At 35.8% G+C, this 25,232-nt stretch overlaps 1 protein-coding gene across 1 annotated transcript in view; it reads left to right on the forward strand.

The window, feature by feature from the left end:
- Positions 1-211: 211 nt before the first annotated feature.
- The window catches only part of AspRS (aspartyl-tRNA synthetase), a 232,926-nt gene continuing 207,905 nt past the window's right edge, over positions 212-25,232 (forward strand). The window contains exon 1 of the mRNA XM_090412705.1: positions 212-419. Within this exon, the coding sequence (XP_090268831.1) occupies positions 391-419 (29 nt within the window). The 5' untranslated portion in view covers positions 212-390. The remainder of the gene's footprint in view (positions 420-25,232) is intronic.

A 25,232-nucleotide genomic window follows, 5' to 3' on the forward strand; every position in this document is an offset into this window, starting at 1 on the left:
AAAATGTAGTAAACTGCCACCTGTCTCATTTTTTAGAGAAATGAAAACCTTTAGTTAGGTAATTGCTACATAATTAATTATATCAATTCGAAAAGTTCACTCTTCCTTGTCATCAAATGCACGATATTACGGTAGCTTGCTCCACAGTTTATGACGTCCTTGGGAGTTCTGTTACTTGGTTATTTTTTGTCCGTATCATCGTTTTATTCTATCTATGGACAGAGGGAGCACTGGCATAATTTTATTCTCACAACACGTGTTGAAATCGTATACTCGTTCTATATATATATACTTTTTAAATGCTGAATTGTTGGTGTGATTTTTAATTACATTGATGAAAATACTATTTGATTTTGCATATACGTTTACAAAACAGAGTGAACTATAAAGATGGCTAATGAAACAGAAGTGCAGCCTAGGTAATTTATCCCAAGGACTCGCATGCTTTCTTGTTATATTTTTTGATGATGGAATAAGAATTCCAGATAATTTGCGGGGAGGGATTGCAAATTTGCCGACTCTTTCAATTACCAGTAATTTGGTAATATTTTCTAAATATCGATTTACTGGTAATTTTTTGAATGTTCAAAATTGCTATATTAAAAGACATTCAATATATGTTAATGTACAAAAATGTTGTTGAAATATAAAACATGTCATAAAAAAACTTGAAACAATTATTCTAAAGAAAAAAAATACATGAATATCAATACTATAAATTGTAAATGAACGAAAATTCATTTGAAACATAAATGGCAACTTTAAAGATAAGGGAAGATACAAACATACATTTTGTGTGTTCCTTATCCTCCAAGTTGCAATGCCAGCAAAAAGAGTAATCAGTTATAACCAAAATCAGTTTTTTTTTTTTTAATAAGTTAATTTGTCTAACTTTAAAGTAAGTAATTTGTCTAACTTTTAAGATGCTTATTGTGTATATATATATATATATAAAATCTCAAATATCGAGTCACTTGAAATAATCTAATTCCTACCTTTGACTTTTCACTATTTGACACAACATGTAAACAGCTGATACTAGTCACTGCTCGATGAATAATCGGAACACAGTCATGGAATACAATTTTGTCATTAACGTACAGTTTCAGAATACTTGGATATAAGTGCTGGAAAATGGGACTATGACTGGCGAACAGTATTGCAACAAAGTTCTTCAATGTCATGTTCGATATTTCCCATGGTGCTGTAGGTGAAGAATTAATTTTTATGGATGATAATGCCACACCACATTGTACACGAGCAGTGGGTGTACTTCTGAAGATCAAGGATATTAATCAAATCAAGTGGCCAGCATGCTCCCCAGATCTCAACCTCCATAGAACACATTTGGGATGCAATAGGAAGATGCATTGCTATTCCAAATTCCTCTCCAGAAAACAAGCCTTATTCTTGCTCTAAAGGAAAAGTGGGCCAGTTTGCCTTAAGAACTCCTGAATCACTTGGTGATAAGCATGGTATGATTTTTGAGAGCTGCATCGCAGTTTGGGGTGGACATATTCTATTGAAATGTCTCTCCTCATAGTTTTCTGTAAGCACTACACATTAATTCCTTAACTCTGTCCTTAGGAAATTTGTAACTTTTGCCAAAAACGTATTGCAATTGAATTTGTACAAAATTTATAACATTTTTTGTATAATATAAATTATTAATATGCTGGCAATTAGTTTATGTCCACATTTGGCTGCAGTCATGAAAATTTTTTCATATACAGGTAAAAATGTATATCATTCTTAGCTTTTGGATGCCTTGTATATTGAAAAACCTATTCCCTAAAAAACACTATACAGCACAACTGCAAGTTTTATTGTAGCATTCAATGTACCACATAGAGCCAGTGGACTGTATTCAGTGAGAGAATAATTATATTATTTATTGTATTGTAATTAGAGACAAGTGATTCCATTTGTCACCCCATATAGTGAAAAACATCCTTCCCTAAATTTATCCTATTTCACATATTATTATTATTATTATTATTAAGAGTGACCTCCAGGTAGTCAGGAACTCATTGAAAGAGGCCATACTATTTGCAACAGCTGTCATACCTGTTCTTGAATTCATTCACGCTACTTGCGCGCGCACACACACACACACACACAACATCCAATGGCAATCCATTCCAATCGTGCACTACTCTATGTAAGAAAAATCTAGCCCTAATCTCCTTCTTGACAGCATTCATTCTCAACTTCTGTGGATGCCCTTGCATCTTTTCCTGTCTTCCATAAAATAAAAAATTCTGTCAACTGAAATCCTCTATTACCTTTCAGAAGCTTGTAAGTCTCAGTCATATCACCCCTATTTCTCCTGTTTGCTGAGAATTTGTAGCCTGTCTGCAGGCTGCAAATTCTCAATCTGTCTTCATAATCTGTATTCCACAATCCTGATATATTTTTTGTCACTCTCTGCACAGTAGTCTAAGTGAAGTCTTATCAAGGTGCCTTGTAAAGAGGCAAAATGACTTCCTTATCTTTACATGTCAAGGTTTGTTTCAGCATTGCCATATTCTCTGAGTAGTATTTATTGTATTTGGTATATGATCCTTGAACTTCAACTTCCTGTCTGCTAGAACTCCAAGATTCCTAGCCTCATCAGTTTATTAACATTGAAATTACAACCATTTTCACAATTCCAGCCTAGTCAAATCACTCTGCAATTGCTGCATATCAGCAGCACTCCTAATTACCCTACCTATCTTTGTATCATCAGCAAATAGCTGTATGTCACATGTCAAATCCTTGACCATATGCTATATATGAGTTAATATATTTATTCCTATGTAAATTTCTAGCATTTTACATAGCTGTATTACGGTGTATTAAATTCTTTGGTTTTTATTTGATTTAGAGCTTGCAGATGATCTAAAATTGAAAATGATGTCCTGAAACCTGCATGTTTTTGATGGAAATTTAATATATTGTATATTCCGGAGTTTATAATTTTTGTAAGAAGAGTTATAGGTCTATAATTCCTTGAGTCACCTTTCATATATAAAAGGATGATTTTCCCACTATTCCAACTTTTTTTTTTTTTTTTAGGTACTTCCATAACCAAACACTTTCTGTACCCTGGAGGACTCCTATCTGTTGAGCACAGGAGTGGCAACCTTCAGCTGATTTCTGATAGTCAAATCTCTTTCCTATCTCCTTAATTTCACTTGATAAATTGAGGGCTAAGAGTCTCCTATTCTATTGCTCTCCCCTTTCCATTTCCTATTATATCTACTGTTCAGCTGGCAGAAAGTTGTAAAATCAATCTCCTTATCTATCTAGTTAGTATAAGAGATAAGACCAAAACTTACATGAATATGAAGAGAAGAATGACTATAGTGCTGAAGTCATAAAGGGCAAACTAATATATTCACAAATAAGACAGTTTGGGGCCAGATATATTAAGCAATAGTTCCCAACTTGCAAAGGAGAGTCTCAGATGAAAATAAACATAGCCAAGATTTAAAAATGTATAAGACATGAAATAAGAAGGAATAGTCAGCAAAAACTCTTTACATAACTACTTATATTGTGGATACTGTTATTAGTTTAGACAGAATGGTAGCCTTGGATCAAGAGTTTGAAGGTATTAAATGGGATAGATGAAAAGGAAATATAATCCATTATCTAAGAAATATTCATCTATTAATAACAATTGAATAACAAGATGAATGCAGGCAATGTATTAAATTTTTGATTAACATTGAAATAAAAAATAAGATTTAAAATTCATCCTTCACACACACACATGCACACACACTATATATTCTCTACACAATAAGATATATTCTCTACACAAAGTGCTACAGGTTCTTCTGATGTACTACAGAAGAATCTGTAGCACATCAGTGCCTTGGATTAAGAAAAAAGAAATTATCGACATTTTTCTTGTAGATTTAGAGGTTGTAGTTGTTGGGAAACAAGAGGAGAAAGGATAATGGGCAGCTGCTGTTCTTGTTTTAAAAATTAAATTAGCACCTCTGTAGCGCAATTGGAAGAACGACGGTACGTTGCACCCTTCGATTAGAAAAGGCCTAAGTTCGATCTCGTCATGATGGGAGGAATCTTTATATGGACTTTTTCAATTGAAGGTGAGTTAGCTGATCTCATACGGAGGTAGCAGGGTTTTTCCTCCCAGAAACTCGGGTTTTTCATCTCGCATACAGACAAATCGGCCCTTCAGAACAGACGCAATTTACAGACAAAAAATACTGGCTGTGGTGATGGTGGTTGTAGGCAGTAGATGGCATTGATGTAAGTGATTGGTAGTAGAGGTTCTGTGTAGTAGTGGAGACGGAGAGGTACAGTAGGTGTCCTCCTGCGATGAGTCTTCGGACTCCTTGGAGGTGTCACGAATAATAATAATAATAACTCAAATGGGAAGAGAAAATTACATAGACCTCAAAAAGAAGCTATTAGATTAAAAATGAGACAAGAACAGATCATAAGGTATTTAATCTTCATTAGAAGACTAAATACCTTATAATAAATACTTGTTATCTGTATTTTGACTAAATAAAGATAACAAGCTGTTTCTTTATTCACTTATATTGGTCAGTTAAGAAACAGCTTATATTCAAAATATTTTATATCATTAATTTTCATACAAAAAAAAGATGCCATTTCAAGTCAAAAGGACTTGAAGGATGGAGTCAGCATCATTGAAGAAACATTTCCTGAACTACAAATGCAGCATTATTATTATTCTATTATTCGTGACACCTCCAAGGAGTCCAAAGACTATTATTACGTGATGCCTCCAGGGAGTCCGAAGATTCATCGAGGGAGGACACCTACTCTACATCTCTCTGATTCCACCACTCAATCTACCAACTACAACAAGGCCATCTACCGCTCACCACTAGTATTTCCACGAACAATCACAAACGTCCATGCCCACGGCGGTATTTGAACCTGCAGCCTTTGGGCTGGAGAGCAGATACGTTAACCACTCGGCCAACCAAGCTGGCAATACAGCAGCATTCATTTCTGAAAAATTTTCATTATGACATATTCAAAATATTCATTTCATTTGAAGTAATTTAAAATGAATATGTGAAATATGAAAATAAAATGAATATTTTGAATATGTCAGAATAAAATTTTTGACATATATTCATTTTGAATATGCTATGATAGGAAGTAATCTCATCTGTCTGTTAGAATTTTGAGTTGTTTCCACAACTATTTGATTGCTAGTGCCTTGTGTACTATGACAAATGTGTATGTGCTCTAGCTGCAGCTTAAATAAATGATTGTATTGATGCTTTTAAATTCTGAAAATCATGTTGCTCCTATATTTAAAATTATACAAAAAAAATCAAAGATTTTTTTCTTTCAGTGTAGAAACTGCACTTAACATGCCTAATGACACTCGTGATTAAAACTATCATTCCAGTCTTTTTAACTTAGATATTAACTGCTCCTGTTTATTTATTTTCTGTCGATTTTTGCTTAACAAAATTTGCTTTAAAAAAATTTTGCTTTACCTCCAGGGAGATGATTGAAAAATCTTCTGATGATCCATTAATGATATGGACAATGAAACATGTAGAAGAAATACATCTAGCATAAATAGAAATTACAAGTTAAAACCTGGTAGTTATTAAAGCAAAGCTATGTTTAATAATGGGGCACCCTTAAGAATTATCCAACTAAGTTACAAAGATGCTACATAAGTGGGATTATATTAAATAAAAATTATTAATTTGACATACCTGTGTGCATTTTTGAAGCTAAGGATGATGCAGTATAAATTAAAGATACCAAGAAATTATATACTTGGCATCCATTATCCAAGTGTAAGCAAACAAAGTTTTCACCTGAAGTATCTTTCAGGACTGGGGCAACTCATGGTAAAGGTGGTATGAGTTCACATCGCTTGCCTTAGTATCCCATAATGCAAAGCACATCTGCTTGCAGACATGTATATGCTATGCATTATGGGAAGGACTACTCAAACTGGCTTCAATCTTTATTGAGGTCTCATCAGTGGGAGCTAGACCCAGAGGTGAGATACCAAGTTTGAAGTAATGCAGAAGTTATATTTTCCTATATAAGTTGCCAAAAGGTGTCACACCTTATTATTTATTATTATTTGACACCTCCAGGGAGTCCAAAGACTCATCGAGGGACAGTGTGCCAACAGCATCAAACGATTGAATTCCCTTTCAACTACTAACTGTGCTCAAACTTGCTTAACTTTTTGCACGAGCCATTAATAGCAGAGACTACGAATTGACCAACCTTTGCAGACTTGCAATTTTGTCATTTATAATAATATGAGAATAATGAATACAGTGTTTAAACACAAGGAAATGCATAAATATACTTGGTCAGCCAGAGGATGCAAATCAGTAATTGACTACGTTATCGCAAATTTTAAATTAGCGGAGTTAATTTTAGAAGTAAAATTAAGGCTTTGAATTTAAGTGACATAGAAGATGAATGGGAAAATTTGAAACAAATTCTCACAAAAGCAGCAATAGAAAGCTTAGGAATAAAACACAAATGGATTAGAAAAAGAGGACTACGAGACTTACTCTGGATTAGAGATAGGCAAGTGATGTGAAGTCATACCACCTTTACCACGAGTTGGCCCAGTCCTGAAAGATATTTCAGGTGCAAACTTTGTTTGCTTACACTTGATAATGGATTAAACCAAGTATATAATTTCTTTAGTATCTTTAATTTATAATATAACCAAGCGAAAAACTTTCAACAATGATGATACAGTATTTTAGACCAGGACTTGATTAGATTGAGTTGGTATGTAATTTGGAGACATTGAAGATGAAGTCTGAGTGTAGATATACTTATCAGATAGCCAAAACATCGATACACAAATGACAACATGATCTAAATATACTAAAAATTTTAGAGTTGAAAATAAAGAATAAAAAGGAACATAAAATCTGTTATATACATAGCAAGCCAGCAACATAAAAAAAAATGCTTTGCTTTCTTTGTATAATGATCATATTAATTTTGTTCTTATGTAGGATTGTTAATTAAAAAAAGAATACCAACATAAATAAACCAATGTTGAAGCTTTTTTTTTTTGTTGTTGTCATGTTATTTCAAGACATATGTTCCATATAACATTCACAAAAGAGACCATTTGCAAACGCAGCAATGCTATACCAAGTATAGAACAAAAATGTGTGTATTGTGTGAGGGTGGGGGAAATGTTAATAATAAATTCAGAATTTTGAAAGAATTGTATTTTTGTTTAATATAACCTTTGAATTGTAATTTTGCGACAAGTGTTTCCTAAGGCTTTCAGCATACCTCATATTAGCATTCTAAGGTTATTGAAACAAGTATAACTTATGAACATTCAGTTTCAGAACTTTTTATGGAATAAGTATTAGGACAGCACTATTTCCAACATACCAAATTGTGGTGTTTGCCTTTCCACACATACTCCACCAGTTTATGATCATGCAGGTCAAGTATTTTGGGCCATTCTCCTTCCGCATGACCACCAATCTGTCTACCATTGTCAGATGCCGTATCCTGGACCTATTTCAGTTCATATCAAAAATGTTCTATCAGATTATATTGGGACTCTGTGAAGGACTGCAAAGTTTTTTACTTTTATGTCTCCTCCAATATCCAATGACAAAAAGAGTCCTCATCAGGGAGGACTCTTTTTGTCATTGAATACATCAACTGAAGACATGCTTACAACGTCTAACTATAGCCTAGCTCATTCTACTTTCACCACATGTCAACATGGACCTCATATGCTTTCTAATTACACCCTTAGCCAGCTTCCAGAGTTGACTCAGAAATGACCCAGAATTCTCCCTTAATCTAATGCAGCCATAATCTAAAAAGTCATACTTATATCTAATAACCGTTACAGTATATATTTTATCATATCTCCTTTTCTCTGTCTACTCCTCAAACTATCAACTCTCTCTCTCCATCTCCTTGGACTCCAGCATGGCATAGCACATTGTCATGTTTAAAGTTTTATCTGTTCTGTAAAACTTCTGTAACATAGGATGCATTGCATTATCCAGAAGTTTTATCTGTTGGCATACTTCTTTTCCAGGACTACAACCAGTAGCCCTCCATGCTAGGAGAAACAGTATTATCATTGAACCTCTGCTATCAAGCTTCACATTTGAGATTATGTGTATTTGAACATGAGACGTTTTCCTAAGAACTGTTGTACCCATTCACCCACATTCTACCATCATCAGATAAATGTAGTGTAATTTGTTACTCTCTGTAATTGACTTTCAGTACTATGCACACTAAATATGATTCACTCTACACCGTCATAATCTGCATTATATTGATTGCTGTAGTTGATATTTGACTTATGTGCAGCAGTCTATATGTCTATCTTTACAAAGTGCAGTGCAGCTCTTTACAGTGTCTTACTACTAACCTGAACCCTGACAAACTCTGAACTCCTAGCTACTCAGTCTTACAGTGGATTGAGATTTCCATAGCATTCTTCTGATCACCCTTTCTCTTCTTGATATTAACTTCCTAGGTGTTTCTTCTCTGAGATGACATCCTCACATTGCCTTTGGTTGATGATGGTGTGGTCTGCAGTTGCTTTTGGGTGATGTTTTTCAACCATTTTTACAGCAGATAAGCCCAGTCTAGGAATTAAAAAAAAAAATACATATATATATATATATGATACAACAGATTTACTCAGCTGAGGAACATATTTGAAATAGATTAAATGACTGGAAGACTGTCATTTAATCTGTTTCAAATATATATATATATATATATATATATACACACACACTCGGGTCTCTTTTTATGCGGTATAGTATGCCCATAGATATGAGACCTTTTGACACTTCTGTGCATGTCAACAGAAAAAGAATCCATTCCAATAATAGGATAATGCAGCGTTTCCCAAACTTTTCCTACGATGGAACACTTCACAAATCCTGAAATTTTCATGGAACACCTTGGTTATTTGTAATATATTAATTAATAATTAATTGTTAATTTAGCTGATTTATTATTATTAATTAATAATTGATCATTAATTATTAACTAATAATTAATTAAAGATCAATTAAACAAACATCATTAAATTAATTTGTGCTGATTTTCATTGACATATCCCATTCTGATCACTAAAAATTTATAATATTATTATAAGTACTTACGAGTGAATGCAGACTTTTACTCCTGTGTGCTGATAATTTTTCCCTCCTTTTGTACATCTGGAGATTGTTTTGTAGGCTATATGGAGGTGGATGAATCACTATCTATTGCATCACAAACACCTTCAAAGAGATTTCTTAATACCAAAATTAAACAAAGTCCCTTGTCTCTTATTCATATTAAAATTTAAATCAGCAAGCCTATTACTTTTAAAAAATCATGCCACTACTGTTTCGAAACTTTCACCCTACAATACGAACTTTCGAAGAAAGTATTCAGTATTACTAGATTTGAGAACCGGATACAGACTACCTTGATCTTCAATTTCAGTGGAAAAATTTTCTTTATACTTCCTTGCTGATTGTTCACTAACATTTGCAACACAGATGTTATTTCTTTCAGTTTTGAGAACAGAGGATATGCCACCTATTGTCGTAATCGGCTTGCAGGCAATTTTTATGATCGGTCATTAATAGTGGCATTCCCTTTCACGAATGTTGAAAGGTTTCAATGTGTGAAAATTAACGCTAATTCATGAATACTTCCATGTTTAAAAATATTTAGGCGAATCTACTGTAAGAGCAATTAAAAAGAATGAAGTCGCAATAAGAAAATCTGTCATTTCTGGCAGAAAACTAAGTGCCAAATTATCATCGTACTCAAGAGATGCTTTATTAGAAAACATGGAACGATCGCTCGTAATTTGGATTGAAGAATTAACTCAAAGAAGAATTCTTATAAGTGGTTATTTAATTAAACAAAAAGCTCTTCGGTTTTATGAACAGATGAAGCAATTGGAGCCGTCTACTTCCGCTTCCCAGGCTGATAAAGAATTTTTGGCTAGCAAAGGATGGTTAGCTGGGTTTTTAAAAAGGAATGCACTTCATAACGTGAAGATTACAGGTGAGGTTGCAGCAGCAGATGAAGCAGCCAAAAATTTTCAACAGAAGTTAGCCAAAATTATTGAAAATGGTGGATATTGTCCCAATCAAGTGTTTAACGCTGACGAAACAGGAGTGTTTTGGAAGAAAATGCCTAGTCAAACTTACATCGCAAAGTCTGAGAAAAAACAAAGTAAGTGGGTTTAAAGCAAGCAAAGATTGAGTAATGTTGTTATTTTGTAGCAATGCATCAGGAGATCGAATGTTGAAACTCCTAGTAAATCGATTTCTAAGACCACGTGCTCTAAAAGGCAAAGGTCTGAAACAGCTGCTGGTACATTGGATGGCTAATACAAAGGCCTGGGTAACTGTATTTACTGAATGGTTCAATAATTGCTTTGTACCAGAAGTGGAAACATATATGAAGCAAAAAGCTCTCGATTTTAAAGTTTTATTAATTGTTGACAATGCACCAAGTCATCCTCATTTAGATCATCCAAATGTGCAGGTAGTGTTTTTTCCCCCCAATACTACAAGCATTATTCAGCCATTAGATCAAGGCATAATTGCTACTTTTAAAAAATATTACATTATGCACACTTTTCAATTTATATTGGATAAACTAGAAAATGAATCATTAATAGTAACTGACGTTTGGAAAAAATTTTCTGTTTTGGACTGATTAAATCATATTGTATCTGCTATCGCTGAAATAAGACCACAAACTTTAAATACCTGCTGGATGTGTTGCAGACAGTGCAACCATGCAAACATCTACATTATCAGTTAAAATCATTACTTTGGCACATGAAATTGGTGAGGAAGATTTTGATACATTTAGCCAGAACGATGTAGACGAATTGCTTGTGGATAATGCCTGCCTTAAGTGACTGATGTTAGTGGATATCGATTAACTTTAGATATTGTCGAAGATCCAGAAAATGATAGTGAAGTGGAAGAAAAACCTGTCCCCTCACTGCAAATATAATTCAAGAAGGTCTTGAACTGTGCAATAAAGAAAATCATTTTCTTGTACACAGATCCTGAACGAGCCTTTAAATTCCAACGTGAGCTAAAGAACTGTATGTGTGGATATTGCGAGCTGTATAAAAAATTAGTGAAATCATCATAGCAAAGTTTAATCACTGATTACATTGTCAGAAGAAAAAAATCAGCACAGAACGAGGGTGATGCTAATTTGTTTGTGAAGAACCATTGCCTTTACCATACAGATCTGATGCACTATCTCTTCTGGTGATGAAAGTGATTTTTCACCAGTTCGCAAATATTGCCAAATATTGTCTAATAGCGATGATAATTCTGATGACAAAATGTAAAAAAAAATTGATATTTTTCAATAAAATTAAATGAATAAAGCTTAAAAGCAAACTTAGGCATTCTTATTTTCCTGAATTTTCATAAACTTTTTTTTAATGCGATTTTAGGTTTATTTTAATTCATTGCTTCGGTTTTATGCGGTTTTAGAAAATTGTGGAACGTATCCCTAATTTTTCAACATAAGTTAGGCCTTTTTTTAACGATTTTTTATATGCAATTTTCTGTGGAACGTATCTACCGTAAAAAGAGACCCGACTGTGTGTGTGTGTGTGTGTGTGTGTGTGTGTGTGTGTGTGTGTGTGTGTGTGTGTGTGTGTGTGTAAAATCTGATCCAACAAGCACATTAGTGCCGGATGTTTTGCTTGAATACAGCTCAGAGTTGTAATCTTTGGGGAAGGCAGAGTGGGGAAGACTCAGTACTGAAGCCAATTGGGGGTGATGTGAGCTCTTTCTTGCACGAGGTCAGACAGGATGAAGCTTTGGTGGCATTGAAGTTTACAAGGTTGCTCTTGTCCCACTGGGATATAGTTAGGCAATCTGAGTTCAAGGTCACTGGACATGGTAGAACTTAAGGATTCTAATATTTGTGCACTGCAAGGTTTGTCGAATGAAAAGAAATGGAATGTACTGTCATTAATCCATTTCAAATATATAATCTGATCCACACACGAAAGGCCACAAGACCTATAGCATATTAGTGTCTTATGTGGGCAAGAGGAATAGAAGAAAGGAGGAATCTGTTCACATTTTACTAGAACAGCTAAAGATTGTAATCTTTGAGGAAGACAGAGTGGGGAGACTGTTCCGATGAACAAAAGTAGATGGAATGAAAGACATGACAGCAAAATTGGTTCGGTGAGTTTCAAGATGAATTGTGAAATAGGTTAGCAGTGACTCTTGTTTTACTGATTTTGGAAGAGAGTGGAGGAATAATAGTCGCCAATTCATCAGATCACTGTGCATGAAAGAATAGGCACAAGGCAGAAACTGAATATCTGTGAGAGAGGGATTGAAGTGGGTATGTGAGCGAGATCATTAATTGCCAGATTTTACTCTTCCAGAGGAAAATGTGGCTAATTAATGATCTCGCTCACGTTAGATTTAAGATAGAATTGAGCAATCTTAAAGAGGATTTTGATGCACCACCCCAAATATGGGACCATCATTGTATGGCTGGGCGAAATGGGGATTTGTATAGAGTTAAAAGCTGTGGAGGTGTGAAGTAGTGTCATGTGCAAAAAAAGGTACACCGAGTTTTTTAGCAGATGCAAAAGCTATGGCTGAAATGTGGTTGTGCCAGGAAAGATTGGAGGTGCAGGTTAGTCCAAGAAGAGAAATCTGATTGTGTTGGATATCTCAGTATTACTGGAGGCAAGGAGGAGGGATAAGAGGACTGAGTTTTGGTGGCATTGAAGTTTATAAGGTTGTCCTTGCTTCACTAGGATACAGTTTGGAGATCTGAGTTCAGTTCACTAGTTGTGGTAGATCTTGAGGGTTCTAATATTTGAGCACTATAAGGTTTGTCAAAAGGAGGAATATAGTGTAATGTCATCAGCAAAGCTATGGATAGGATTGGATGCTGTGAGAGCAGGTCGTTTATATATACAAGAGGAAGAGAGAGTGAAAGAACAGAACCCTGGGGTACTCCTGCATTGGTGGGGAAATCTAAGGAGAGAAAACCATCCACCATGACTTGCAGTGAGTGACCAGTGAGAAAGTTGGCAATCCAGTTGCAGAGTGTGGAAGGCAGATCATAGGATGGCAGTTTAAGTAGGCCCCTGTGCCAAACCCAATCAGATGCCTTTGAAATGTCGAGCGCAACCACATGTTTACTTCATATGGCAATACCATAGTCCCCCCCCCCTTATCTTCAGGTTTGCTTTCCGCAGTTTCAGTTATTCGCAGTCAATCCTGGTCTGGAAATATAAAATGGGAAATTCCAGAAATAAATAATTCATAAGTTTTAAATTATGCACCATTCTGAGTAATGTGATAATCTTGTATCGTCCCACCTGGGACATGAATAATCCCTTTGTCAAGCATAGCTGAAGTTGTACCATATACGCTACCCACTCATTAGTCACTTTGTAGCCATCTGAAAATATTAAATGGAAAATTCCAGAAATCAACATTTCATAAGTTTTAAATTGCGTGTTGTTTTGAGTAGTTCTCGGTTATCAGATCACCTGTCACGGTATCACAGTGGTTGTGTTCCCTTATTTTACTTAATAATGGTCCCAAAGCTCAAGAGTAGTGATGCTGGCAATCTGGATATGCCAGAGAGAAGCCGTACAGTGCTTCCTTTAGGTAAAAAAGGTTAGGTTAGGAGAAAATAATGACTGAAATAAATGGAAGACCTGAGGAAGCAAGGGATGTTGTGGAAGAGCAGGAGAGTTGTGAATGGAGAGCTGTGGCATGAGTGAAGAGAATGAGAGAAAAGGAACACAAGAGTCAGGGAGACACTGCTTGAGAAATGTAGAATGATAGTTTCAGGAGTGGATGTGTGAGTACATAAGAAGGGATTAAGGTAGTCAAAGATGTGGAGGAGGGGTGTAATAACAGTGATGAGAGAGAGGAATGGACACGGGAAGTGTGGAAGAGTCATATCTGAGAAGTGGGGTCAGTGGGACTTGTTATAGAAATGGAAATGAGCTAGTGTGTATGTTTATGAATGCTAAAAGTATTTGAAATTGGGAATGAAATTATAGCATTGATAGAGTTCATTTGCCCCAAAATTGTTTGAATAAGTGAGACATGGTTGAAAGAGGATTTCATTCTGGCAGGAATAGAGATGGATGGATATGTAGTCTTTAGTGAAGACAGATAAGGCAAAAGGGAGGAGTGATATTGATGATGGCAGAGGAGTTGTGCCCATTTAGGGTAGAGATGATAGAAGCGAATAGTGTCAGTGGTTTTGAAGTAGTATGGTGTGAATTAGAGATGGATAGGGTGAAATCTTTAGTAGGATATTGCTATAGACCTGGTAATGTGGAAGGCAGTGAGAAGGAAATGTTTAAGCAAATTAGTCTGGCTAATAAGAAAAGGATGATCATTATGAGCGATTTCAATTATGGTAATATAGACTGGAATGACGATATAACATCTGGAACCAGTGAGAATGAATTTCTTGAATTTTTGAGGGACAACTGTTTTAAGCACTAAATAACAGAGAGTACATATGGACCAAGGATCTTGGATTTGATTATCTCATCAGAAGATATTGTAAATGAAGTGCCACATCTTTCTCCAGTTGGTGAAAGTGACCATGAAGTGATCAATGGGTGGTGTCCAGCCATATCAGGACTTTTGTGAGGAAGGGTTATACATGGAACTATAAAGAAAGTGATTATGACATACTGAGAGGCAGCTTGTAGTGATAGCATGGAATGAGGAATTGGATGTAAAGAAAATCAATGCTGCTTGGTCTCTTCTCAGAGACTATCTGACACAGGCAGTGACTGAGTGCATTCCAAAGATCAGGAGATAAAATGAGGTAGGCATTAAATGGCTGACTGAAGATGTGAAACATGCAATCTGAAAGACAAAGGCATTGTGGAAGCAGCACAAGACTAGTGGCAATAACCACTAGTCTTGTGCACTAAGGAGTACAAAGAGTAAGCAAGGAAGGTTACTCACTTGGTAAAGGTAGCAAAAGTGCAGTATGAACAATACATAGCAAACAAGGCTAAAAAGAAATCCTAGGGAGTTTTTTTTCTATATGTGGCCAGTAGAAGGAAGAATGATTATGGAAGGATGGTGTTGGTCATTGATAATGAGAGAATGATAAACACAAAGGAGGATATATAGGGGTGCTTAAGCATCAAAGGTGTATAACTGAGAGGAGACCTCCACATAGCCTTTAAAGGAATGCAGAGAACCGACCAGGGCTTCTGACTTAATGTCCAATCCTCACCTTCTCATGGTGCACCCTGTTGGGTATCTAACTGGATACTGAACGAACAAGGATGGGCTGGCAATTTGGGATTTAGCCGACCAAATTGTATTCTTATTGGCTTAAACCAATATACAAAATGATGGTACAACATGACAAAATTTCATGCTGGCTGGGGCGTCGCCCGTTTAAACAAGGCCCCCCGTTGTTTTCGCCAGGGAACCAGGGCGAACAACGAAAAGTCAGCTACTGGAACAAATCTGAAAGCACACCCCCAACTCAACATCACCAGAGTTAAAGATCGGTACTATCAACATAAGAAGCCTGAATGTCAAAGAAATGGAGCTAACTGAGGAATTAGATAAGTACCAGATTGACATAATAGGGGTAACTGAAACAAAAAAGACAAAAACTGGTGAGATCTTTCTGAGCAATAAATACAAAATGTTATATTCAGGCAATGACAATCAAGGAAAAGAAGGAGTAGCCATAGTATTCAACACAAAATATGAGGCTAATTTTCTTGAATGGCAGGCAGTGTCGAGTAGAGTGATGTGGGCAAATATGAGAATGGGGAACTGGACAATGAGACTTATTTGTACCTCTGGTCCCACAGAAGGCTCTACTAAGATAGAAGTAGAGAAAGCTACTGAGACAATGAAAAAGGAAAAGTTGGTCCTTGTTGGGGATCTAATTAGCAAGTAAGTATATAGTACATAAGTAAGAGTAGGAAGTGACTATCAGACATACAAAAATGTTTTAAAATTTGGAGAAAAGAGCAAAGCTAATAATAATGGCAAATACCTGTTTGATTTCTGCTCAGGACATGGACTGGTTATTACTAACACCATGTTCCAACATAAAAATGTGCACAAATTCACATGGAGAGAAGTGGCAAGGAATAAGAAAAGTCTCATTGACTATGTTATTGTTGATAGTGATATTTTTTCCCCCGGTACAGGACACCAGAGTGTACAGAGGATTTGAAATTGGAAGTGATTACTCTATTTAGTCTTCAGCAGGATAAAATTGAATTTCATATTGAAAAGAATGACATGTTAAGAAAGTTTTAAAGCGAATAAAAGTTGAGCAGCTCTCAGATGTGAACGGTAGACTAAAATACACAAAGATTATTTGTGTATAATAACACAAAGTGTATATACACTAAAATACACAAAGAAGAAAAAATGAAAGAGTTTGAGAACAAGAACCAAACTTTGGAGATTCAGTGGCAAACCTTGAAGAAAACCCTGATTGATTCAGCCAGAGAGGCATGTGGTGAGGTTGTCTGTAAGGATAGAAAAATCAGAACTCCATGGTGGACACAAGAAGTTAAAGAGATAGTGAAGGAAAAGAAGAAAGCATATCAAAAGTTCCTGGCAAATAAGTGAGTTTGTGCTCTTGACAAATGTAAGAATGCTAAATACTGTGTAAAACTAGCTAAACAAAAGTCGTGGGAGGACTTTCGCAAGAACATAGAAAATAATATCAAGGAGGTTGTTGAAGAAGCTTGGAAATAGAGGAAAGAGTGCTGTAAAAGGAGTTAGAGATGATAAAGGTGACATGAAAACAGGAGAAAAAGGTATCCTTGAAGTATGGGGTAATTATTTCGAAAAATTGTTAAATGAAACAAGCAGAGATAGCACAGTGGTAAAAAAAACACTCAACAGGCATACAGTCAAGAATACATATCCATACTTGAAGTAGAAAAAGCCATCAAAATGCTCGAAATGTGGAAAGGCAGCAGGAGTAGATGATATTTGACCAGAAATGCTGAAGTATGGTGGTATAAAAGTCTTACAGTGGCTGTACTGCATAGTTCAGAAGGCCTGGACAGAGGAACGAATTTCTGATGATTGGAGTAGAGCTCTAATAGTACCCATATATAAAAAGGGAAATAAAACTGAATGTGAGAATTACAGAGGTATTTCTCCGGCGAAGATTTATGCCGGTATACTTGAGAAACGGTTGAGAAGAGTTGTGGAAGAACAAGCTGGATTCGGGCCAAATAGAGGCTGTCAGGATCAGATCTTCACTTTACGACAATTAGTTGAGAAAGCATGGGAATATAACAAAGATCTGTATTTAAGTTTTGTCGATCTGGAAAAGGCATATGACTAGGTGCCAAGAGAGAAGCTATTCAATACACTACAGTTATATGGTGTCAGTGGGGCATTATATCAAGCAATACTTATTCTTTATTTGAATGGCAAGTCAGCAGTTAGAATTGAAGGAAGTACAGGAAGATGGTTTAATGTTAAATCTGGTGTGAGACAAGGATGTACATTATCCTCTCTGTTATTCGTTATCTATATGGATCATATTATGAAGGAAAGTGGTATTAAACATAATATCAGAATTGGAGATGTTAATGTCAGCTCTTTGCTTTATGCGAACGATGTTATACTTCTAAATAAATCCGCTACAAGTTTGCAAAAAAATGTCAACTGTGTTTTGAATGGGGAACCCGTGGAACAAGTAAAACATTTCAGCTACTTAGGCACGATTTTTAGTGAAGATTGTAAATTAAATATGGAAATAGACAACAGAATCAACAAAGCTGGTATTGTAGGAAGTCAATTGAATAAATTAGAGGCATGAACAGATGGCATCAATGGCAATATCATATTAAAAACGAGGATATTAGGAAAGAACTTGACATTGTCAGCATCGAGGAATACGTTAGCACAGCTAATCTTAGGTGTTATGGTCATTTGAACAGAATGGGCGAGGAAAGATTAGCAAAACAAGTCTTCTCCATCAGGTTGGCAGGAAAACGACCCAGAGGAAGACCAAGATATAGGTGGACTGATACAGTTCAAAGTGCCTTAGAGAATAGAAATATAAGATCTGGTAATGATGTTGGAGTCTTGACAAGTAACAGACTGATTTGGAGGAAAATTGTAGATAGGAAGTTAGTAATGAAGTAAATTTTTTATGAAGTACTATCATATTCTGTACACTCCTTGAGGGTACATGTCAGGAATTTGATGAGGAGGAGGAGGATATAGTAGAAGTGTTAAATGAGTAGTTCATTAAAGCATTCCATCTTTTGTGATTGTAACATGGTGCAAAACTTGTGAATTGGGGAGGAACCACTAATGGTGAGTTAGCAGGAAGTATATGAGAAATTGAGTAAATTTGACGTCATCAAGGCCATGGGACGATGGTATATCACTATGTGTCTTGAGGGAATGTTCCATGGGATTAACAACAACTCTAACTTACCTTTTTAATATGAAGTCTGGGATTGGCTCAATCCCAAAGGAGTGGAAAGAAGGCCGAATTGTTCTTCATAAAGGGGATGATACGACTAAGGCTGTGAATTATATCAGGTTGGCTACAGTTGTGGTAAAGGGATTGGAAATGGTAGTGAGGACAAGGATTCAGATCTCATTTGACTACAGTCGATTTCTCTTTAATGGGCAGCATAGGTTTACTAAAGGAAGATCGTGTTTTAGCAATCTGCTTACTTATTATAACAAGATGACAAATACATTTAATAGGGGGAGGGGGTGCCTATACAGTAGAATATTTAGATTTTTCAAAGGCCTTTGATAGTTGCCACATGACAAGCTAGTATTTAAATTGGAACAGAGGGATTGGATTAGTGCATTGAATTGGAGATTGGCTGGACCCAAAACAGACTCCTGGTATCCCCCAGGCTATGTTTTGGGTCCATTGTTTAATTTGTGTGCAAATGACATTGGAAAGGGTCTGTTTTGGGTGTTTGGAGAGAGTTATGAGAAGTAGAGAAGATGTTGTGTAGCCTTGCAAGAGGACTTTAATTGGTGAGTGTGTGGGGATGTTAGTTTAATGTAACAAAGTGTATGGTGTAAGGTTTTAAATTTTGGGCAGCAAAGATGAGATGCAGAGTATAGGATTTGTGGGGATCTTAGACTAGCTGATAAATCTCAGGAGAAAGTGGATAGGGACTCGAAGTTTTGTGGACAATTTTGTTAAAATTCTGAGGACAACACAGCAGATTATGAGAATGATGCAGAGAACACTAACATGTAGAGCAACAGTTTTCAATCTTTTTTTTATCTTACAGCACACTGAAACTAATTACTAAAATTCTACTGCACACCATTCAAGTATTAAAAAATATATTGACTGTTTCAAATAAAGAAGAATCATGTCACAGCCCTCTTTATGAACCAACCATTGCTTGATTTGCCAGTTTTTTTGCCACATTCAACACACATAGAATGTGGTGATTATCTTCACTTGAAATAAAGCCAAACGACAATCTCCATTGGAGATTGGCTGGACCATTGTACTGGTGGACAATGGTTTTGGATCTACTAACATCACTTACTACTTTGCAGTCATCTGATTTTTGTTTTTTAATTAGCAACTTGTCCATGTGGAATGGATCCTTATAAAAAAAAAATTAATGAATTAACTCTTACCAGTTGAAAGAAAATACGGGTATCATTTGAAATTACTAATCTCATAGCGTTTTAAAAGTTCAGGACTTATAGTTTGTACTAAAATTCAACACAATGAAACAGAGCTTACAGAATTTAAACTGATTCAGTTGTGTCATGAGAAATATGCTCAAAGATTTCAGTTGTTCACTGATTAAACCTGTCTTCTCTTTATACGGCGCCGACACTACAGTGTAAGCGCATTGTGGGCTAGCTATAATTGTCGTACAACTAGAGGAACCTGTAAACACATACAACAATGCATATCTATAATAACAGGTATAATAAATCTATATTATACCAATATATTCATAAATTTTATTCACTTTAACAGTTCCATTCGATACAATGTAAACATTGACTATTGTATACTTTGTAGGTAAAAAGCGCAGGAAAAAAAAAAAACTTTTGCATCAATTTTTATTCCTTTATATAAAAACCTTGTAGCACACTAGTTGAAAATCGCTGACATAGAGGGATGTTATGGTTCCATTGTACAGGGCTTTGATCAGAATGCATATGGATTACTGTGCACAGATTTGGTTGCCTGGTTTTCAAAAGAATGAGTTCTTGGAGAAGGTTCAGAGATGATTAAGTCTGTTTCAGGTCTCTGGGATGTGGAGAAGTTGGTACTGGGTAATTACCAGATTAATGTAGATAGATTTTTTCATAGAATGTCTGGAGATGGGGAGGAACAAGAGGTCATCCCTGGAAGTTGTATATGGAGTGTAAGGAATAGATTTTTTTGCATGGAGAGTGGTGAGTAAATTGAAATGCATTGCCTGAAAGTGCGATGAGTGCAGAGACAGTGAATGCCTTTAAGTCAAGATATGATGAATTGTGTGTGTGAGAGTCAGACCTCCTGTGTTGAGTATCTTGACTCCATGGAGGGCTGATGATAATAATAATAACCCATCCCTGGTTTTTCAATTTAATTCACAACACAAAAAGAAATGAGAAAAACAAATCATTAAAGAAAAATAAATATAAAAAAAAATAAGAATTCCATTAGGTAATGCCATGTGTTGGCTAATAGACCAACCTTTGGTCTATTATTTTGCTTGAAAATAATAGACCAAAGGTTGGTCTATTATTTTCAGTTGGTCGATTGGTAGAGCCTCTGCTACTAATTGCTTGCAAAAAGTTAAGCAAGTTTGAGCACATTTCGATGTTGGCACACAATCCCTTGATGAGTCTTTGGACTCCCTGGAGGTGTCACATAATAATAAGAAAAATCTATAAATAAGATGTGGATCTGCCGATTATATTTCTATATTTTTCCAGTATCTGTGTTAAAATCTGGTCAACTGTTGAAGTATTTCATCAGAATCCTGCTTGATATACACATATATTTTCTTCAGCATAAGGTAAAATTCCTTTTAGTATAATATTAGATAAGATATTGTCACCTGAACAACCTCTTCTGCATCTGTAACCTCACGCCATCTGGATTTAGAAGAGTTATTCTTTCATATTCATTCTCTCTTTTACTTGCAGCTATCGATAGAATTCTTGTGGGTTGTCTTTAGCATGCAGAGTCAGTTTCTTTTCATACTCAGACTTTGCTTTCGTTACAACAGTTATGACTATTCTAGCCTGCTGCTTATAACATTCATAACGGACGTCATCCTTATGCAAACGGTATTCCTTCCACATCGTCCTTTTCTTGCGAATCTCTTGCTTAATAAGATTACACATCCATTTGACTCCTACTCTATTTATTCTTCGAACTCTCGGGACACATTCTGATATAGCATCATTTAAGTATTTTTTAAATGCTTCCCATGCACTGTCGATATTGTTTCCATCCAGCAACCGATTCCATTTCACTGAATCAGTATACTCCTCAGTTGGTCATAATTTCCTGCTTTGCAGTTCAGCATGTAACCTTTTCTGAATGGAACATTCATAAACTTAGTCACTTCCCAAGTGAGTACCACATGATCACTGTCACCAACTGGAAGCAGAATAGTTAGGTCTTTAACTGATATGCCTTCTGACACTATAATCAAATCTAACACTCTTTGACCTCGATTTCCTTCTGTCACATGCTGCTTGAGGAAGTTGTCCTGCAATAGCTCAATAAATGCATTTTCATTCTTCTCATGCGATTCTCCTGCCACCCAATCGATATTTGGATAATTAAAGTCTCCCATTATGATTACGCTTTTCGTGCTCATCTTTTCTATTTGGTGATGCATTTCTTCATCACTAGCGACCGATCTACCAGTTCTGTAACAACACCCCACTATGTAATTTGTCTTGTTAGATTCCACTTCACACCATATGGCTTAAAACAAATATCTGATGAGTTTGGCTACTATTTATCAGCACCTGGTGTTTTGTTGTCTTTGAGATGCATTATGGTTTCTTCTACTTCAGTTAGTGAAGGCTTAAATATTTCTCGTTGACAGGTATGGCAAGTATTCTGTTTAAAAGTCTCATGAGGTTTATCACAGTTTAGGAGTTTGTTAAATTACTCTCTCCACCTCTTTGCTATTTCATCTCTCTAGTGGCTAGTGTTTGTCCCTTACTGTTGTTGAATATTGTTGTTTTCATATGTGGATCTGTTTTTTGGTTTCTAGATTTCTTCTATTTGTTCATGAAAAAATTTTCTTTTCTGTTGTCTTATTTTATTGGCTTCCTTGCCACTCTCTTTGTATCTCTGAGTAGCATGAATATCAGTTGGATTATTAAACTAAATGCTTTCATCTTTTTTATTCGTAACAATTTTATCAAAAGATATTTTATTAATTGCTTATATTTCGCTGAATTTCAAATTGGCATCATCAGAGCACAACACCGCTACTCGATAGTGAGTAAGTGAAAGAATACAATTGTAATGGACAAAAGATCTCAAGTCCTATTTTGGCACCCTCTAATGTTGTACAAAAAAAAAACTTACAGCTATGTGGGAGTTGCTCTTATGATAAGTCTCCCAAATTTTTGGCAAATTAATGCAACCATATTAGGAGAATTCTTCAAAGCCATGGCAGACTGAAAAAAAGTAATCTTTCAGATCTATAATGACTTCTAAATAGCACATTCGTTTTCTTCCATATGTGCTATTTATAACGACTTCAAAAGAGCACATAACTAAAGAAGGAAACGAATGTGCTATTTAGAAGTTGTTAAATAGCACATTATATGGAAGAAAACGAATGTGCTGTTTAACTACTAAATAGCACATTCATTTTCTTCCATATAATCCCATGTGAAGGAGTGTCCAACACATAGTCTGCTAGTCCTGACTTGCCATAGTAATAGTAGCGAATATATTTCTTATGTTCTTCCAGACGAATCTTAACTGATCTTCCTGTCTGCCCATAGTAGGCCAAGTCACAGGGTACTTCATACACTCCAGGATGTGCTAGAGGGTGAAGTTTATCCTTAGGTGAGAAAACTAATAACTCTGATCTGCTCATGCAAGGATAAACTTCGCCAGTGGTTAAATTCAGCCGGGGACCCTGTCCTGGAATGTTTTTGTGCACCGAGCCCAGACCTGGAACATTTTGTTTCTGTTCTGTGACTTTTCTCCGTTTATGGTAATTATGCCTACGTTATTGTGTTATTATTCAACAATTGCTTTCAGTTTTGAATGTGTATATAAAGTCAATATCAACAGTCGCCTGATTACGAACATGCGATGAAAATGATGGGGAGGTTTGGAGTTCCCTGTCATACGTTATCTTGCAGTGATTGACTAGCAAACATTATTGCAGTGTAGTGTAGCTGAATTTGACAGGCTGGTAGCGATATTTTGTCTTTTGTGGTTGGCAAGACTGTCAGCAACAGTCAGTAACCAACAATAGAACAGCAGATTAGTAGTTGTTTTTCAGAGATTGTGAGAAGTACAAAGAAAATCACATAATACTCATATTTTTGTGTTTATGTAGGCCTACTATTTCAACTGTGGATAAGTACATTGGTACCTTCTTTAAACAGAAAAACAGCTCGGATGACAATGGTAATACAAAGCAAGTTTGCAATGACAGTTTGTGTGTAGTTTCTGAAGAGAAAGAAGTCTGTAACGAATCCACAGAAACACGGGTTTCCCATCAGTTGCAATGCGATAATAATACTTTGAAAGAAAGGAAAGATTTGCCTACTTGCTGGAGACTCAACCAGTGGATAGCATTCAAAGGTAAATAATATAATTGGTTATTTTGTAATGATGGAGGTTTGGGGTGTACACCATGTGCAGAATACAGACACTAGGCTCAAGTTCTGCACATCAGGGTATTTGCTTAGCAGATTAGATATTAGATATAATAGAGTGGATAAATGGATTAATACGTATTAAAGGGGAAGAGTTTAAACAATGCCAACAAAAGCAGCTCAGAAAGAAAATTTACGAAAGAGATAACCAAATATCACAAAAATGCAGAAACAATTATTAGAAGTAAAAGAGAATTCATTGCGACACATTGTAGAAGAAAACTCTTCAGCTCACGAAATCATGTGCCGTGTGTTTTGTACTGCGTATCATATTGCAAAGCATAATCGACCTTTTGTAGATCATTCAAAATACAAGCTTGATGGCTTTAACTCCAACAGAATAAATTCAAAGGTGGTCTGAAAAGTTCTCGCCTAACAATGAAAAAACAAATTTATAATTTCAAAATTATTTTTATTTTTCATCATAATCTCCCTTAACCTCTCTTCCAGCTGTAGTGGATGAAGTAGTGAGCCCAAATTGCACTTCTTATCCATGTTATTCAACAGGTGTTACAGAATCATATCCAGATGTTGCTGACCGTCTATAGACATCATGGCTGGTGGGGCTGTTAAGACTAATACATTTATTCCAGCGATGCTCCAGCACCATTATTCCACAATCACCTCTTGATTTGAAGAAAAACACTGACCAGCGAGGAAGAATTTTAGTTTTGGGAAGAGATAGAAATCAGATGGAGCCAAATCTGGGGGATAGGGTGGATGTTCCAACAATTCATAGTGCTGATCCCTTAATTTTTCCATTGCCAAAACACCTTTGTGGGCAGGTGCATTGTGCTGATGCAAGATGATTTCTTTTTCTTCTGCAAACTGGGTCTTTTCTCACAAATTTTTTTGTCTGGTCTGGTTAAAAGATCGGAATAATATTCCCTGTTATTGTTTTACCCTTTTCAAGATAATTAATAAACAAAATACCTTTAGCATCCTAAAACACTGATGCCATGACCTTTCCTGCGTGATGGAACTGACTTTGTCTTCTTTGGCGCTGAACAACTAGCTTCTGTCCACTGTTTTGACTGCTGTTTGGATTCTGGTGTATAATGGTGAATCAAAGTCTCATCCATAGCAATAAATCAATGCACAAAATCAGTTTTATTCTTGTTAAAATGCTCCAATCACTGTTCAGAGATTATCATGCGAGTGCGTTTTTGATCTGCTGTGAGCAAGCGGCACCTATCTTGCGCAAAGCTTTTTCATTTGCAATTCTTCATACAAAATATATCCTACACATTCGTTCTTTTGAAATGCCTATAGTCTGAGCAGTTTCACGCACTTTGACTCACTGGTCAA

This window comes from Typopeltis vanoorti, chromosome 23 (genome assembly GCF_054136105.1).
Source record: "Typopeltis vanoorti isolate ZY-2024b chromosome 23, IOZ_Tvanoo_1.0, whole genome shotgun sequence".
NCBI lineage: Eukaryota > Metazoa > Arthropoda > Arachnida > Uropygi > Thelyphonidae > Typopeltis > Typopeltis vanoorti.